Consider the following 18,289-nt stretch of genomic DNA (forward strand, 5'->3'; position numbering starts at 1 on the left):
AGGGCTGCCTGTGGAGAAACCAGGTGGGACAGTGACACCAGCAGTGTGCCCAAGCTCTGCAGGATCCCCACACCATCCCCACGCTGTCCCCCAGCATCAGCATCAGGTTGGCAGCTTGCAACACACCCCAGGACACAGCAAAGAGGCAACAGCTGCTTCCTGCTGGCCCAGATCAGGGATTTTAATTAAGGAGAAGATTTGGGGGAATAAAAGGGAAGATCCCTCCCAAAGCTGTAATTAAAGGAACTCAGGGCGAGATGGGGTGAGGAGAAAGGACACGTCCTGCTGCCAGCAGGGCTCATCTGGGGGGCAGAGACCCCACCATGGCCCCATGGTCATGGCTGCTGCTCTGCACCCACAAATCCCACCTTTCAACCTTGGCTTAAGGCTCCCCAGATCTCTAACAAGCTGTCTCAGGACCCAGAAACATTGTTGGAGCAAAACAACAGACCCTGACATGTGATAACCACAGTGTAAGTCTCAAAAAAACCCAACAGCCCTAAAAAAAAAAACCCCATGGGGTCAACAGCCTGGAGGTACCACTGCTGGGGAAGTGTTGCCCAGAAGAGCCACCTCTGAGCTGCCCTAAGAGCCACCAGCACCTCTGCATCCTCCCAGCTCCCAAAATCCCGCCCAACAAGGGTGCCCATTGCTCCAGCCCAGCTTTGCCAGGTCATTCCCTATCCCTGGAACTGTGCAGAACCAGCCTGGATCGATCCAGGTGGAGGCAGCAGCTGCTCTGTATTTACACAGCAATTCCCAGCCTGGAGAAGTAGGGGAGGGAAAACAAAAAAACCCCACTGGGGCTCCTGTTTGTGGGGCTGGGGCCAGCTAAAAATCTCCGGCCACCAGCACGGGCTCACCAGGCACAGTCACATCCCGGGGTACCCCCAAAACTCATCCAAGAGCTGCTTGTTGCTGCCACTAAGCAGGATCTGTTGCAGGCAGTGATGTTCTGCAGGGCCTTTGCAAGAGGGTCGAGATGACCCAGGAATTAATTAATTAATTGATTGCCTCCCCAAGCCAGTGGGGTGATGCTCGGAGCAGCCGTGCAGGCTGCCTGGTGTTTGGGGCAGCTTCAGACCCAAGCTGGAGCTTTGGGCTGAAACCTTGGATTCTGAGACCTTCCAGAGCTTATCCCTGTAAAAGAGACACAGGCAGCTCCAAGCTGGGACTGACACCAAGGAGAACACAGGGGATATCAAGGTAACTGCTTTGGCTCATCAAGGTTCCTCTCTTTCTTCTACTCCCAGCTGCCCCAAGATGTAAATGGAGACCAAAAGCCACCAGACTGCTCCTCAGCCCACGTGCCTGCAGGCGTCTGGAAATAAACAGCCTGTTCCAGCACCACTTGGTATTTCCAGAAAGGTTAACACAGCATGGGAAGGGCCAGAGCCACCTCTCAGAGGGGCTGGAAAGCCTCCAGGCAAAAGCTGTGCCAGAAGACCCTGGCACCCCGCACAGCAGGTGACCTCCTGGGTCCCCTCCAAAGCCTTGGCTTCACCCTTTGGTATTTTCAGGCTTTGTGCTGCTAAAGCTTCCTTCTCCCACCCCCACCTTTCCCCACCACCATTCCCACCTCTGAAAAAACCCAGCAGGAATCACAGGCTGAGAAGGAAGCCAGGAGCTCTGTGTATGCCGGGCAAGCTGGAAGGTTTTATTCCCCCCCTGTTTTGGGGCTCCTGCTGAAGGCAGCAGGAAATCACCCCAGGTTTCCAGCCCCCCAAACAATGGGGAGCTGCCTGCTGCAAATCCCAAGGGAATGCAGCAGCTCCATCTGGACCAGCCCCATGGTTGTCTCCTTGAATACTCTGGAATAGGGATGGAGATGCAAACCAAGCTGTTATGATGGAGAGGAAAGGCTTGGAGATCCAAATCAGTGGAGAAAACAGAACAAAGAAAACAGAACAAAGCTTCTAAACTCATAACCAGGGGTGAGCAGTTATCGGGGGGGAAAGAGAGGGTACCAAAGCACCTGGATACTCACAATTAAACCAGAATTTGAGCTCTCACCCCCAAACCAGCCACTCACTCACCTCTTCTGCAACCCCAGAGCAATCCCAGCATCTCCCCTCAGCCAGTAAAAACCTTTTCCCCCAAGTGCATCTCATTTAACCCCTTCTCCCTCTGCTGAGCTGGCCCAGGTACCACCTGAAATGAATTTTTAAAGCCTCTGCCCAGGCTGGTTGGGCCTGGAAGGGTTGATCCATATTCCTGAGGTCTCATTGGTATTCTGCAGCTTCAGCTCATTAGCACTTAGGTGCTCCAAGAGCAGGAGGCTTGGAAGTTTCTGGGCGAGACAGCTATTAGGGGAGGATTGAACACATCTCACACAAACCAGTGGCCTGGGTGAACTCTCTCATTTCTGCCATCGATCTAGAAGGTGCCCACAGGCCACCTGAACCAAAAAAAAACCACCAAAAAAAAAACCCCACACCTGCCCTAGATACAGCTTCAGCCACTTTCAGAAAAAAAAAAAAAAAAAAAAAAAAAAAAAAAAAAAAAAAAAAAAAAAAAGAGAGAGAGAGAAAAATTAAGTAAAATAAATAACCAACAGTCCCAGAAAACTGGCTGCATCATCCCACCCCCTGCTAATGCTATTAGCCAGCCCTCCTCCACACACAGCTCCTCAGGAACACCATGAACTCCAGCTCAGCACCTCCTGGGGAGACCCACCAGCCCAGCAAAGGGCCAGTATGACCAGTCCAAACACCCACGCTGTACTGGTTGAGCACATCTGGGGGTCCGAGCTCTTGGAGGGACCACGTTCCCAGGTCGTGCTCCTTGGCACAGGGCAGGGAAAGCTGCTGGAACTTCAGTTCAGGAGAGCTGAGCTGCTGCGGCCCCCATGTCCTCTGTCCCTGGGTTGGGTGTGTTGAGTTTTCCCTTCTCTGCAGCCAGGGCTGGGTCCCCTTCTCCCACATTTGGATTTATCCTTCATGAGAGACCCACGGGGAAGTTGCTGGACACAAATAACTTGGTGTTTTTATTTTGTTTTGTTTTTCTTTTTTTTTGCCTGTATTTGAGACAAACGGGAATTAAAAAAGCCCCATTTCTCCTAATAAGGGAGCTCAAAGTGATGAATTTTCCACTTCCCCTGAAGTTCTTTCCTCGGAGGCACTGATGCATTTTTAATGGCTCTCGATGTAGCTATTAAGCTGGTAATTGAAACAAAGAGCCCTCCAGCTCGGTCCCCAGCCCCATCGAGCCCCCTCCCAGCATGTCCCCCATACCCCGCGGGTGGCTTTTCCCGAGGTCCCCAACAGCATCCCTGACCACCCCCCCATGGAGCATCACCACCCAGCTCCCAGTGCTTGAGGGGCCCGGTGTCTCATCCTGTCTGGCGGGGGAGGGCAGGGAAAATATTTATGGAGAGAACCATTCCCCTCCTCCGTGCCCCACTGCCGGGGGGGCGGCGGGGAATTCACTCAAAAAAAAAAAAAAAAAAAATCCAAAACAACCCCAAAAGTGGGGGTGCTGCCCCCGCCCTAATCCCGGCCAACCCCATCCCAAGGGAGCTCTGGAGGGTGCTGGGGAGAGGCAGAGGAGGTTTAGGAGGATGCTCAGGGAAGGGTCGAACCTCCCTCCCACCCTCCCCCGCCCTGCCGGGTCCCGGTCCCGGTCCAGACGCGGGCGCTGCCTCCCCCTCGCGGCCAAGGGCAGCGCGTGCCGCCCCGGGACCCCCCCCCACCTCCGGGTTCATCCAGACCCCCCCCCCCCTCCCCTCATCCCCAACCCTACAAGGGGACCCCATCCCCCTGCCCGGCCTGGGGGACGCAGAGCCCCGGGTGGTCCCCGCTGGGTGTGGGGTGATGGGGGCTTCGTTTTGGGGGCTCCGTTTTGGGTGTCCCGGCTCTTACAAGCCCCGGGGAAGGGGCAGTGGGACCCCACAGCACAAGAAGAGCACACAGGACCCCAGCCCACCCCTTCCTGGGGTGCTGGGGACCCTGAGCCCAGTATTGATGCTCAAACAGCCAGGATTGAAGGAGAGCAGCCCCAAGGGGAGGGACCTGGGGGGGCCCAGAACCCCAACATGAGCCATCCAGGTGCACTCACAGCCCCAAAACCAACCCTGTCCTGGGTTGCTGCATCCCCAGCAGTATGGCCACCAGGGCCAGGGAGAGGGTTGTCCCCCTCTGCTCTGCTCTGCTGGGACCCCCGTGATGTAAAGCTGGGTCCAGTTCTGGGGTACCCAACAGAGGAAGGAGATGGAGGTGTTTGGGTCAGTCCAGAGGAGGCACCAAGAATGAGGAGAGGCTGGAGAAGTTCTGGAGCCAGGCTGAGGGATGTGGGGGTGTCAGCCTGGAGAAGGGGAGACCTCAGAGCACCTTCCAGTGCCTGAAGGGGCTCCTGGAAAGCTGGGGAGGGACTTGGGACAAAGTCAGGGAGGGATGGGACAGAGGGGAATGGCTTTAGACTGAAATAGAGGAGATTGAGAGGAGACTTTAGGAGGAAATTCTCCCTGTGAGGGTGCTGAGCCCCTGGTTGCCCAGGTTGCCCAGAGAAGCTGTGGCTGCCCCATCAAGTCCAGGTTGGATGGGGCTTGGAGCCCCCTGGGCTGGTGGGAGGTGTCCCTGCCCATGGCAGGGGGGTTGGACCGAGTGATCAGGAAGGTCCCTTCCAAAAGTTTCTACAATTCTTTAACAAAAGAGGTGACAAGAAACAGATTTGAGGGTAAATTTTATTGAAAACAATGGCTGGGTTTAACAGGTACAGACTGTTCTCAGGAATACAAGGCTAGAGGGACTTCAGATGGGAGTAAAAATCCACCTTAAAGCCTGGGCTCCCCCCAGGGCTGTTGTTCCACCCCCATCGTGGCAGAGGGGATGAAGCAGGACAGGTAAGACCCACGTCCAAGCCAGCAGAGCAGATGGCACACAGAGCACTTGGGTTGCTTCATCCACAGGGTCCCAAGCCCACCCCAGAGGCATCTCCCCAGTGTTTGAAAGGGCAGATGCTCCCTTTCCCCAAAATACAGGGATATGGAATTTTCCCAGGAGAAGAAACACAGGAAAGGGGGGAAAAAAAAATTTTAAAAAATTCACAATTCCCCAAAGCACCAAAAAAAGGTGAGATAAAGGGGACAGGGGCCAGAACAAGAAGGGGGAGGGGGGGGAAAGCTGAATGTCAAAACAAAAACCAATCTGAAGTAACCAATTACTACAAAAGAAAAGACAGTTGTACATCTGATGCAAAAGTGGCAACCCAAATAGCAGAGGTGGTCCTGGAGAGCTTGGGGTGGTTTGCAAGGCAGGACTGAGGAGGGAGAAAGGAAGAACATCAATCACTGTCTTATTTTATATGAAAATGGGGTGTGGGGGGCTCAAAGTCAACCCAGAGCTGAGCAGGGTTTGCTGAGCTCCACCTGGACTGGTTCTCTCTGGGTTTATTGACTCAGGGACAGGGACTGGGGTGGTGATGGGAGGGGAAGTGCTGCTGCAGGACTGAAAACCACTTGCCCTGGAGCAGCTTCCCCCAGGAAAAGCTCCCAGGAACAGAATGTGGAGCAGCCCTGGAGCAGCCCTGTTCCCAGGGAGAGTCCTCAGTGCTGCTGTGAACCCCAGGAGTGGGGAGCAGTGAATTTAGGGGGATTCCTTCCTCAGTGAGTGGGGGACCCTGAATGCTGGAAATGTGTCCTGAAATCCAGACCTCCAGGGTGTGGATTTAAGGGGGCTGGAAAAAAAAAGTTTTTAAATGATTCAGTTAAAAAAGATGCAATTTCTTGGGTTTTTTTAAAGAAAAAGTCTTAGGCCAGGGTGCCTTCTAATGATCCCTTCCCCACCACCCCAAATTTAGCCAGAAAAATGTTTGCCATTTCAGATGGCATTTCAGATCTGCTGGCCACAGAGACATTCACACACTCATCATTGATTTAAAAATATAATATATATATATATATAGTGCACACACATCCACACGCTCACAAATATATATTAGAAAAGAACAAAAAACAAAAAAATCCCTCTGAAAACTCAAATCTATTAAAAAAAAAAACAACCAACCCAACAAAATCCACAGCTGGTGAGTTTACCATGTACAGTAGAAGACAGAACCCCTGCCTGCCCCCATAGCTCTGTGCAAAGTGCTCAGGTTGGGAGAGCAGGGACACCCATCAGATTTTCACAGTGGATTTGTTAGTGGGGAAGGATTCCTCCCCACAGGAGGGCTTTCACTAAGAGCAAGTTAGAATAAAACCAGGAGACAGGTTACAAAGTCCATTATATATAGATGTAAAATGTACAATTGTTGAAGGCCCCTGTGCAGGTCCTCGGGGTTTGCATCCTGGCTGACACCTTGGTGGGCTGCTGGAGGAGTCCAAAGCAGTTTGGGACATGAAGGGTCCAAGTATGGGCTCCAAAATGAGTGGGTGTCACAGTGTGAGGTCTTACGTGAGCCCCAGCTTAAGGGTGATGGAACCCAGAAGGGTGATGGAGCAGCTGGAAGGGCGATGGAGCAGCTGGATCATCATCTCCTGGAGGCAGGGGCTGTGAAAGGTGCTGGATGCTCAGAGACAGGATGCATCCTCCCTGCCCAGGGCTGGAGGGGAGGAGAGACAGCACCCAGTGACCTGTTTGTCCCACCCTCCATGTCACCTTGTGCCTGCCATGGGGAGGGAGCCCTGTGCACTGAAGTCCCGTGGGCAGGCCTGGGGCACAGCTTGGGTCAAGGTGGGATCCTTGGAAAATGTTTTTTCCATCCCCCGGGGGAACAGCACATCAATGGGGGGATGGGCTGGTGCTGCCTTGAAGCATCAGTAAAACAGCCTCTGGGGGGCCCAGGGAAGCCCCAAAACCCCCTGAAAAGCTGAGTAGGGGGAAGAGAGCTGGGCACAAAGGGCAGGAGAGCCAGAACAAGCTCTGGGGAGGGGCTTTGGGCTGGCAGGGCAGGGAGTGTTGCACAGCAGCACTTTTTTTCTCTCTGCCTTCCCCAAAGATACCCAAACCCCTGCATGCTGTGCCCCAGGCTGCTGAGGATGGGAAGTTGCTTCCTAGGAGCCTCTGCCCTGGCCCTGGCACCATGGGCATGGTCCTCTCCCCAGGAGGGAGATGCTGCCATCAGCAGGGAATTCCTGAGCCTTCCGTGTCCGTGGCTTGGTTGGAAAGGTGTTGGTTTCAAAAGGCTGATCCTGAGGGGTTTGGTTTACAGGGTAAAGAGGAAAGAGATTGCAGGGCCAGAGGTGGCCATGGGTTGGGGAAGTGCCACTTGTGCAAACCACCATCAACTGAGTCCTGGTTCACTCTGCTGCGGGGAAGCCAGGATGGAGGAGACTGCACAAAGCCCTGAGGTTGGAGTTAGGAGTCTTCCCCCAGGATCTCTGTCACAAAGGAGGCCATGTCAGTCTCTTTGGTGTCATGCAAGGTAAAGAAAGGGTGTTCCTGCCAACAGGAGCAAAAAGAACATCAGGTGACACCCAAAGACAGGCAAACCCAAGAGAGCAGTCACACACCTGGCAAGGTGCTGAGGTTGGACACCAACCTCCTCCCCAGACTCCCCCAGACCTCATCCTTTAGCTTAAAGATCAACAAATGCTTTCGGGTTTGGTGTTTCTAGGCTCAACCCTGTGTTGCCACCATTTGAGGTCAAACCTTGCCAAAGCAGAGGAAGAAAACACCTGGAACCCCCTGCCCTCAAACACCCAGGAAATCAACACGACCTTCCACTGCAGACACCTGACACCCATCCTGCCCCATTCCTGAAAAGTCACCCACATGTCCTCTTGTCCCATTTTCCTACAACCTGCTGGACCATCCAGTTGGCTTCTGAAATGCACTGCAGTAAAGAGCAGCAGCAAGGGCTTCACACTTACCATGAGTTCTAAATAGTTCATTCGCTCAGCAGGGTTTTTCCTTAAGCTGGAAAACAAAAAACAAACAAACAAAAAAAAGGGGGTGGGGGGAAGAAAGGCTGTAGGATGTTTTCTTTTTTATTTTTCATGTGTGTGGTCTATCCCCAGGGATCTCCCCATCCCAACCAATATGATATCCTCCTCAAGGGCAGCACCCATTCCTCTCCCTCCTTGCCCAAGCAGGTGTGAGCCAGCAGCAAAGGGGCCAGGCAGGTAACTGGGAAAGGTCACCTCATGGTGGGTTTGCCAAGAAAAGCACAAGCCAAGCAGCTCCCTGCAGTCTGACCAGAACAAATGGGGCTGAGAGATGGGTTTCCCACCATCTCCAGGGTGGGCAGATCACCTCAAGGCTCATTTGAACCTCACCTGGGTGGGCTCACCCCTTCCTGGCAGCTCTGAGCAGAGGGACCCCCTGAGGGGAGCAGCTACTGCACAGAGCACCCACAAACCCACAAAGCAGCTTTCACCCAGATGCTGCCAGGGCTTCCTTCTCACTTCATTGCCACTTTGCCAGAAAATTTCAGCAGCAACAACCTCAAAAGAGGAAGAGAAACTTCTGCACCTTCAACCAGCCCGAGTGAGTCAGGTCGAGAGCAAAACCAGTTTGGGCACAGCAGATGAGCACTGGGCTGCTTAGGGTCCAGCTCCCCAAGGTGGGGAGAAACAGGCTCCAAAAGAACAACAAACCCAGCCCCATGTTTTATTCCAACCCCTATGGATCAGGCCAAGCTGGGGAAGCCCCCAGACCCTGCAGGGAACTCACCACTGCGCCGTGAAGTCCACGAACTCCTTGGAGAAGCGCTCGGGGGGCAGCTGGGGTGAAGGCTCCTCCACCACTTGTTTGAGCTGCTGGAACGGGGTCCCCCAGGACTCATATGGGAAACGAAGGATGGCCAGTTCAATCTGAGGATGGAGACAGGCAGACATGAGCTACCAGGCTGAGCACAACCCCAGGCAGCCCGGCTACCTCATCCTCTGCAGCCAGCTTGGGTTCAAAAAAATGAAAAAAAAAAACCCTCTTTCCTTACAAACCATTTTCCATTTGGGTCACATCACTTCTTTTTCTTTTCTTTTCTTTTTTTTTTTTTTTCCAAATACAAAGACCCAGAGGCCAAAAATACTTCCTTTTGAGGCTGGGTTCAGCATATTAATGCTTTTACAGGAAACCACCAAAGATATGTAAAATGGGATTGTTTAAAAAGATAATGGCAGCAGGCTGCTTCTGCACCAGCTTTCAAAGTGCTTTGCTCTCCACGAGCCAGCCTCTGGGCTTCAGACTAGTACTGTGTGAGCTAGATACAAAAAATCCACAAACCCAAGAAAAAATAAATGCTAGAATGTCACTGAGGAAGATCTTTGCCTTCCTACAAGCCCCCTCTGCTCTGTCACCCATTCAAGCAGGAAAAAGCCCATCTCAGCTCTTGAGTGGTTGCTTCATGCCAATGGTCAGCTCCTAGAACCTCCAGCCCTGCCTGGTGGGGTGGGATGGGATGGAATGGAGTGAGAGGAATGAGAAACCCAAAAGGACACAGGGCAGGTCCAGCGACTTCCACCTGGGCCACCAGCTGAATGAAGCCACCAGCCCAGAATTAGGATTGGAATTAGCCCTGCAGCTCAATGGCCCTAAAACCAGCTGGTGTGAAATCAATCAAAACCCTTCAGAAATAAATAAATAAAACAATAAAAAAACCCCAGGAAGCCCAGGAAGGACAAAGACATTAGAGGGTGTCAGGTTGGGGCTCCTCTCAGCTGCAGGCTGGCAGACTTTCAGCAAGGTCCCCTCTGTCTCATCCAGCTTTGCCTGCATGAAAAAATCTCCCAGCCTTTCCAATCTCCCATCCCACAGCTTCCTGCAACTCAGGAAACAAGTTGGAGCTAATTACATTTCCAGCCAGCCCTGCTCTGGCATGGGGACACCAAGCAGAGGGCTTTAGGTTTGGCACTGGGGGCAACACGAGCTGGGGAAGGGGGGATGATGTGCCAAGAGATCCATGCAGCTCACACAAACACAGGGATGCAGGGCCCAAAAAAACCAACCAAAATTAAAACAAAACAAACAAACAAACAAAAAAAAAACAACCCCACAGTCTGCAGGGGAAAATCCTGAAAACAATCTACCTGCAGAAAGACAGCCTCCTGGAAAGAGAGAGACATTCCCAGGTGGCATCACCCCCTTCCAGCCCACAGCTGGGATTTCTTTGGCACCAGAAGATTTCACCTGCTGTCTGCAAGGTCTGTTTCATGCAGGAGGTGGTTAAACCACCCTGAGCAGCTGGGATTTTGGAACTGAAAGCATTTCCCCTTCCTGTTGGCTGCTCTGAACTCCCCTGCAGGCAGGAGTGGCTGCAAAGCCTGCTCAGCATCCTGACCCTCCTGCAAGGCTCTGCAAACCCAACTTTCCTGCTTGGGAGAAGGGACCCAGCTGCTCCACTGCCTCCCATCCCAGATGGGACATTAAAAACCAGGCTCTTGGATGCCCAATATCATCCAGATATTGCCTGCTGGGAGTCTGTCCTCCCCACCCAGAGCTAACTGGAGTTGTCAGGGTACAAAGGGAGCTCTGGGAAACCAAGCAGAGGGGTACAAGGGAACCAGGTGGGGATAACGGCCCTCAGGATCCAGCAGGAACATGGAAGAAGGGAGAGAAGGAAGGAAAAGGAGAAGATGGATTGTCTCCTGACAAGTTTGCAAGAGCTGCAGTAGGGGTGGTAACAGGGGCTGCATCCCCCAACTCCCTGGGGCGATGGAGCCCTGGGTGCAGGGGGCAGCAGGACCCTCCTCCTCTGCCCTGGGTTTTTCACCTCCTGCCACGCTCAGAACTTAACCCCTTTGGGTGGACACCAACCCAGGGGTGAAGCCACCAGCTGCCACCACCCATGGCAGGGCTGGAGACCCCCAGCAGAGCACAGACCCCATCCCACCCCCAGGGCAGCAGAGTGCTGGTGTTACCATTGTGATCCCCAGGCTCCAGACATCTGACTTCACGTTGTAGCCCTTCTGGTTCAGCTCTGGGTTTATTCTTTCTGGCTGTAACAGCAAAATGGAAGATGTTACAACACCATCCCATTTTCCCAGTGTAAAACCCCAAAGCAGGGATCTCTGGGTCCAAAGGCCACATTAGGTGGATTCCCCTGGGTCCTGTCCCCACAGAGGCAGAGCCCGAGGTTAAATCTACCACTGATTGCTCCACACAACCCACACAAAGTGTCCCCTCCAGCTCCCAGGTGAGACTTGGACTGTCCCTACAGCCTGATCCCTGCCCCAGGAGCACGAGCACAGATGGCAAAGGGAAACTCCTACTGATTTGAGGGGATAAATTAAATGATTCTGCCAAGAAAAGCCTCAGCAGTTTTTGCCAACAGGGAGCAGGACTTCCAACCACCTCAACCAATACCAACCAGTCTTTTACCCTTCTGCAAATGGAAGGTGGCAGAGAAAGGGTCTGCTTCAGGATTAACAGGCAGAGCAGAGTTTACAGGGAGGGTAATCCCATCTCTGGAGGACTCTGCTGAGTCAGCAAGCCCAGAGCACTCTGAGGTGGTTTCTATCTCAGGACAGATGTGATCCAAGACTGATTCCTAAGGAGCAGATGGTAAAGGCTGAAGGAAGCTGAGGGGTGCTGGCCCTCCAGGAGCTCACTTACAGCCATGTATGGTTTGCACCCAGCATCCATGGTCTTCGCCACAGAGTCCACCAAGTAGCCACTGATGCCAAAATCACACATTTTCACGTGCCCCTCCTTGTTGATCAGCACATTGGAAGGCTTCACATCTAAGAGAGAACAGGAGAGGGCAGATTGGGCCTTTGCAGTACTGCAGAGCCTGACATGGCTGCCCCACCATGGCCATGGACCACCAGACCCCAGTGCAGGCATCTCAGAGGGACACAACCACACAGCTCCTGGGAAGGAGTCCTCCCACAGAGGATTTCAGGGCTAGATCTCCTGCCACATCCTGCTAACCTCATCCAGCACTTACCTCTGTGGATTACAGAGAGTTTACTGTGCAGATGCTCCAGAGCTCGTACAATCTGGGGACAAAGACAGAGGATTTGTTAATCACACACAGCATCAGCTTTACCCTGCAAACACAACACCCATTTCCACCACACCATGGGCTTGAAGAGAGCTCCAATGAGCTCAGAGGATCCACAAAACCATGTAAGAACCCAAGAGGTACTCACAGACACGGCCATTTTCCCCAAAATGTCTTCAGGGATGGTTTTCTTCTTCTCCAGTACTTTCTTGTAGAATTTATCTAGGGAGGTGTCCATGAGCTCCATGCAGATCCACACATCACCCTGCAGATGGAGAAAAAGCAGTTGGGAATGATTTCCCTAGAAATCCCCTGGAGCTGAAGGGAAAGGTGGGCAGGGATGGACCAACACACACTGCTCCTTCCACACAGGACAAGCCAAGGTCCCTGCTGTGCAGATGCTGTTGGCCACATCACCAGCACAGAGTCTGCACTGGGTAGTGATGGGCACAGATGTTGAGGTGCCACCCAAACCACCCACACTGGCTCCCTTTGAAGGTCTAAACCAAAGCCAGTCCAGGCAATGAACAATACACCATGGAAGTGAGGAATGGGATCTGCTCAACACTGCCTGATGGAAGCAAGCCTTTCGGTCAACATGGCAACATCTCAAACAGCCCAGGTGGGCTGCAGAAAGCAGAGATGGTTTGGGACAGTTTAGTGCCTTCAACACCACCCCAGGGGGCCCCAGGTGCTGTGCAGCCCCCCAGCCACCCACCAGCTCAGTACCTCACGGAACAGGGCTCCATAGAAAGTGACAGTGTAGAAGCAGTCAACTGTCCTCATGGAGATGTCCAAATCCATCAATAACCTCTTCTGCTCCTGAGTGTTCACAGTTGCTCGGATCCTCTGAGACAAATAGAAAAGAAGAAGTTTGAAGTAGGTGTGATGACACCATCTTACCTCGGGCTGACTCAGAGCACCTGCAGTTCTGAGGATGGAGTTTTGCAGCCAGTACCACCCCAAGAGATGCCCAGATTCCCTCTTCCAAGACAGCACCTTAATGACTGACAAACCCTTGGCAAACTCTTCCAGCTTGGGGAAAGAATATTTATCCAATAGATTCCAAAGTTCCAATAGATTCTAGTTCCAAAGAATATTTATCAATATGGTGATAGGCACTGACCCACCCCTCCGTGTCCAGCTGGGATCAGCACATCCAGACCCACCAGGGATGCCAGCACCAGCTGAGCCAAGTTTGTTCCCATTTTGCCCCAACCAGTGGATGTCAGGAGGGACTCTGGCCTCCCCCAGATGCCCACCTCCCCCCCGTGGGTCCTCTCCTCACCTTCACAGCCATGATGGTCCCGCTCTGTGCGTGCCGGACTTTCTCCACCACCCCGTACGCCCCCCGGCCCAGCTCTGAAATTGTCACCAGGTCATCAGCTTCCACCTCGAAGTTCTTAAAGAAGGAGAGATACAGATCAGACACGGGCAGGCTTATCCCCAAGCACATCAGCAGAGGTCCAGAACTTGCAGGGTGGTACCTACAGAACCCCACTGCCTCCCTATACATAACCAGAGGCACCACTTTTGGGGAAGACAGGTGTATTTCTTGCTCTGTTGAACCAGAGCCCAAACCCTCTCACCCTGTACTCACCAGGATTCATTTAATTCCCGCTCTGCAGCTAAAGATCAGGACTTTCATCCTTTAAGCCACTGGAAAGGGCACCAAAGGTTGGGGCCTCTCTGGATGCTTGGGATTACCCACCCGAGGGCATTTCTCTGGTTGCTGAACCACTTGCAGGATTTTAGCAGCTCCTCAGCCAACAGGAGCAGCATTTGGGAGCCTCTGCCCAAGCTCCTGTGTGCAGCCAGTGGTCCCCCCCATCTCACCCCACAGCCCCAGGGATCATCACCTCTGGGGCTGATAACCCCTAGGCAAAGCCTCTCTTAGATGGGGATGGTGCAAGCAGCCACCCAGCAACTCAACTCCTAATTATCAGGGTGCTCAGATGAGTTTTCCCTGCTTTCCCTTCTTTCTCCCACCACCAGAAAGCAGCCAGCACCATAAGAAAGGAGTCAGCACCAACAAAGGAGCTCGGATGAGACCAGCTACATTTGTCTTGCTTGAAGCTGGGGAAAAAAACCCATTGCCTGTGGTCAGACCAGTGGGTGCCCCATGCAGCAGGGAGCCAGTGAGCTCCTGAGCAACCCATCAACAAGTTTCCCTTGGGCTGCGTTACCCTGTAATTGCTGGTCCTGCTGGGCAGGGCATGGGCTGTCTGAGTGCAATGAGACACAAGCTATTTTTGGACTCTACGTTCATCCTTCCTAATAAGTCACAGACCCTTCAGCCAAGCTTTGTCCAGCCTCTCGTTTTCCTCTGCTCTTGGGGAACAAAAATATAATACCAGGATGCCCAGTTGCTCCAGTAAAGCCACAAAGGCAGCAAGGGTGGGAAACATCCCCAGAGCAGAGCGCCGGATACCCTGCCTGCCAGCTACACCCAGAGCAGGGAGGAAACAGCCTTTAGGATTCAGGAACCAAGCTGGGAGATGTGGTTTCTGGGCTTCTGGCCAACAAACTCCCCTCGCCACAGGCCACGGCATGGTCAGCTCCTCTGGACCTTTCCACCAGCCCCAGCTCCATTAATCTGAGCCAGATGTGGCCAGGGCAGGGAACAGGAGAGGTTTGTGCCTGAGCTCAGCCTGGAGCTATGTGCTGCCCAGCACAGGAGGGTGCCAGCCCTTTCCTGGGCAGGATGGGGAGGCCAGGAAAGGAAGGAAAAAAAAAAAACAGAGAGAGAGAGGAGCTAATGGGGACACATCCAGCCCCATCCCTGCTGCCTCGGGCAGCTGGCAGAGGAGCTGTGCAGGCTCACAGCTCCTGCAGAGGCCACAGGAAGGATCTGGTGGTGCTTTTCAGGACACATGTTCTGCAGTTGTTCCAGGTTATTGTTTGAGGGGGTTTGTGTTGTTTTGTTGGGTTTTTTTTTTCCTGGCATTTAGCCTAAGGCTTCCCCAGAAGCTGGCAGTTCCCAGCACACTCCAGGAACCAGCACTGCCCTGCCCAGCAACAGAGGTGATGCACCAAGAGCTGGTGCTCCCCACCCTGGCTCTGTTCCCCTCTCCAGCATCATTCCCCTGCCCAGCATCACTCACCCCATGCCCTGGAGCATTTGGGCTGGTAGAGGAGACACAGAGCATCACCTGCACAGATTCCATGGACCTGAGGTCATCATTCAACCCCATGGTCCAAAGTTGGCCTTTTCCCCAAGCCCTCTTCCTCCAAAAATACCTGAACAGACCCCCCCCTGCAGACACCAGAGTAGGTAAAGCAGAGAAGGATGCAAGTCTAGAGCTTTCTGCAAGCTACAGCACAGGCTGTGCCCAGCCTGTTACAGGGAGCATCTCTCCTCAAGCTATTAATACACACACCACACAATAGCCAGAAAATGACACAAGCAGCAGGGCTGTTCCCTGGACCCAGCCGAAGTTTCCTCTCCTCTCTCCTTTCCTGTCTGTCCCCTCACCCTTAAACTTTGCACTGAGGGGCCCAGATCCCATCAGCTGAGCCACCTCCCAGCCTGGAAAGTAAGCAGCCAGATAGTGCTGATCCAATGCATGATATTTTTAGCTCATTTGCAAACAGCCTCCTGCAGCCCCAGGAGAGCCAGTAACAAGAGAATGAAATGAAGGAGAGACAGTGGCTATTTCTAGCAGTGTTTTTCAGCAAGTCACCAGGAAAGGCTCTGGAAACCCAGAGAGCAGCTCCTCCTGGGGCACAGACACAGCCCTAAGGTGTCAGCAGGACAAAGGGGACTTGGTTTGGGGTAGCCAGCAAGCATGGTAAGACCATTCTGCTTCAGGGTGGATGGGCTGGGTCCATGCATTCCATTTTTGCAGCTCGTGGAGCTCTCAAGATCTCCCACTATGGAGAAATGTGCACACCTAGTCCTTGACACCCACCTGCCCCACAGGGACTGCCCACAGGCAGGAGAGCCCAGCCAGCAAGTGCAGAGGCTCAAGAGATGAGTGGGCTTGCAGGCAGGGTGACCCCAGCTCTAAATACTGCTCTAAACACACAAAGATTCAGAGGGGAAAGGTCCTGCTATGGGATGCCTCATCCCTGCAAAGCTGCCTCCCATGAGGCTGCACCAGGATGGCACTGTCCTTCTCATGGGGTGATCTGAAATCTCAGGATCAGAGCTGAGAGGTTGTCAGGCACATTCCATAAAACTGCCCACACAAGGGGCAAACAAAACTGGAAGCAAGCAAGCAAAAAAAAACAACAAAAAACCAACCAAACCACACTGACACTTACTTTGTCTCCAATGGTAATGAACGTTCTGGAGTCCAAGTTCCTCGGGGGCCTGCAGGAAAAGAGAAAGAGTCAGGACAAAGCCCAGATTCATTAACCCTTCCTGCCCAGAGCCAAATTTCACATTCCCTTGAGCACTTTCAGCTCCTGCTGTCCCCTGTGCCTTGCCCTGGGTTCAAACCAACCCCCTCCAAACACTCACAAATGTTTTAATGGTGCCAATAACACCTCAGCCCACACCCCCAAGGGCAGCCAGAACCCCAGAGCCAGCTCAGGGAGCTACAAAACCACCCTGAGGAGCCCCAGGAACCGAGACCACCGGGGTGAGACCTTAGGGTGTCAGAGCAGCTCAGCTGTCAGGGTTTGATGGGCAGGGGTTGTAACAGGACAGGCACCTCCAAACAGGTAATTCCACACCTCTGAGTCAGCTGTGTACACACTGCCAGCCCCTGGCAGGCAGAGCAGGCAGCACTCCAGCATCACCCTCTGTGCAGGTGAAAGTCTTCCTGTATGGCTCTTCTCGTCAGCACTGCCCACTTCCCTTTCTAGGCAGCACAGGACTTTTAGAGCCTTTTTCTGTCCCATAAGTCTTGCTGCTCTGCTCTGCCCATCCCCTGGGACCTTCTAAGAGTGGAGATTGCCCAATTGGAATCAGACTGTTAGGGGCTGGAAGGGACCTCGACAGACCATCGAGTGCAACCCCCCTGTCAGAGCAGGACACAGCAACATCTCCAGGCGGGTCTGAATGTCTCCAGAGGAGATTCCACAACCTCACTGGGCAGCCTGGTCCAGTGTTTTGTCACCCTCACAGTGGAAAAGTTTTTAATGTTTATACAGCACCTCCTCTGCTCCAACTCGCACCCATTACCCCTTGTCCCACCACGGTCATCACTGAGCCTGGCTCCATCCTCCTGACACTCCCCCTTCACATGTTTATATGCATTAATGAGCTCACCCCTCAGCCTCCCACCTCCCATCAGAGCCACTCCAGCAACCTCTGGCTCCAAGGAATACTGCAGGCTCACAGCACAAGCCTGGCACTCTGCAGATCATATCATAGAATCACAGAATCATAGAAAGGGCTGGGTTGGAAGGGACCTCAGAGCTCATCAGCTCCAACCCTTGATCCACTCCCCCCGTGGTTCCCAGCCCATGGCACTCAGTGCCACATCCAGGCTCTTTGGAAAGATCTCCAGACACGGAGAATCCACTACTTCCCTGGGCAGCCCATTCCAATGCCTGATCACCCTCTCCAGAAAGAAATTCTTTCTCATCTCCAACCTAAACCTCCCCTGGCACAACTTGAGACCCTTTGTGCCCTCTTGTCTTGCTGAGAGTTGCCTGGGAAAAGAGCCCAACCCCCCCCTGGCTCCAACCTCCTTTCAGGGAGTTGCAGAGAGTGATGAGGTCTCCCCTGAGCCTCCTCTTCTCCAGCCTCAACACCCCCAGCTCCCTCAGCCCTTCCTCACAGGATCTGTGCTCAGGTGCAAATATTTGCACTGCAGCTCAAAAAGCAGAGAGGAAACCTGGGGATGGCTCAGCCCAGCTCTTACAGGAGCACTCTGGGTGTACAAGCACCCTGCAGACTCTGGCCTGATGCCTTCTCCAGGGGAAATTCCAAGACGTGGGAGCAGAGACAGATGCACCCATGGGGGAAGGAGGTGGGTGCTGCATGCAGGGCTGCACAGCATTCCTGGGGGGAGTTCCACTGTCTCACCCCGTGGCAGATCAGCCCTATCTGCCTGGGGATTTTGGTACTGATATTCCTCTTTCGGGGATTTCACTGCTCTCCTGGAGCTTGCAGGGCCTCTAGAAAAAAGTTTCTGGAGCAAACAGGGCTCAGGAATGGAGATGTAGCCCAAGGTGTTTTGGAAGGGCACCAGGGGAGAAGAATTCAAGCCATCTGCTCTTTGTCAGACCAAGTGCTGCTAACCCTGGGCTCTCCCCCCCAGCACAACAACCATCAGCTGCACAAAAATAACAGAGCAGAGAGAAATTCCAGGGCCCTGAGACAGAGCTGGGCAAGCTGTGCTGACCAAGCAGTGTGCAGCACAGCAATGCAAGACATCCTTGTCCTCTTGGCACCCAGGCAGGGAGCTGCATACAACTCAAACCATCCCTGACACCCACGTTGGGGGGAGGACAC

The 18,289-nt window shown here is 53.4% G+C and overlaps 1 protein-coding gene across 4 annotated transcripts in view; it reads right to left on the minus strand.

Moving 5' to 3' along the window:
- Positions 1 to 4,663: 4,663 nt before the first annotated feature.
- The window catches only part of MAP2K3 (mitogen-activated protein kinase kinase 3), a 32,997-nt gene continuing 19,371 nt past the window's right edge, over positions 4,664 to 18,289 (minus strand). For all 4 annotated transcript variants that reach the window (XM_030459628.1, XM_030459626.1, XM_030459629.1 and 1 more), the window contains 10 exons: positions 16,147 to 16,195; positions 13,169 to 13,282; positions 12,610 to 12,729; positions 12,029 to 12,145; positions 11,824 to 11,875; positions 11,490 to 11,617; positions 10,796 to 10,873; positions 8,610 to 8,749; positions 7,808 to 7,853; positions 4,664 to 7,376 (listed from right to left, as the gene is read on the minus strand). In XM_030459628.1, coding sequence (XP_030315488.1) covers positions 7,293 to 7,376; positions 7,808 to 7,853; positions 8,610 to 8,749; positions 10,796 to 10,873; positions 11,490 to 11,617; positions 11,824 to 11,875; positions 12,029 to 12,145; positions 12,610 to 12,729; positions 13,169 to 13,282; positions 16,147 to 16,195 — 928 coding nt within the window. In that variant the 3' untranslated portion in view covers positions 4,664 to 7,292. The remainder of the gene's footprint in view (positions 7,377 to 7,807; positions 7,854 to 8,609; positions 8,750 to 10,795; positions 10,874 to 11,489; positions 11,618 to 11,823; positions 11,876 to 12,028; positions 12,146 to 12,609; positions 12,730 to 13,168; positions 13,283 to 16,146; positions 16,196 to 18,289) is intronic.

The sequence above is a fragment of the Calypte anna genome, chromosome 14, assembly GCF_003957555.1.
Source record: "Calypte anna isolate BGI_N300 chromosome 14, bCalAnn1_v1.p, whole genome shotgun sequence".
NCBI classification, from domain to species: domain Eukaryota; kingdom Metazoa; phylum Chordata; class Aves; order Apodiformes; family Trochilidae; genus Calypte; species Calypte anna.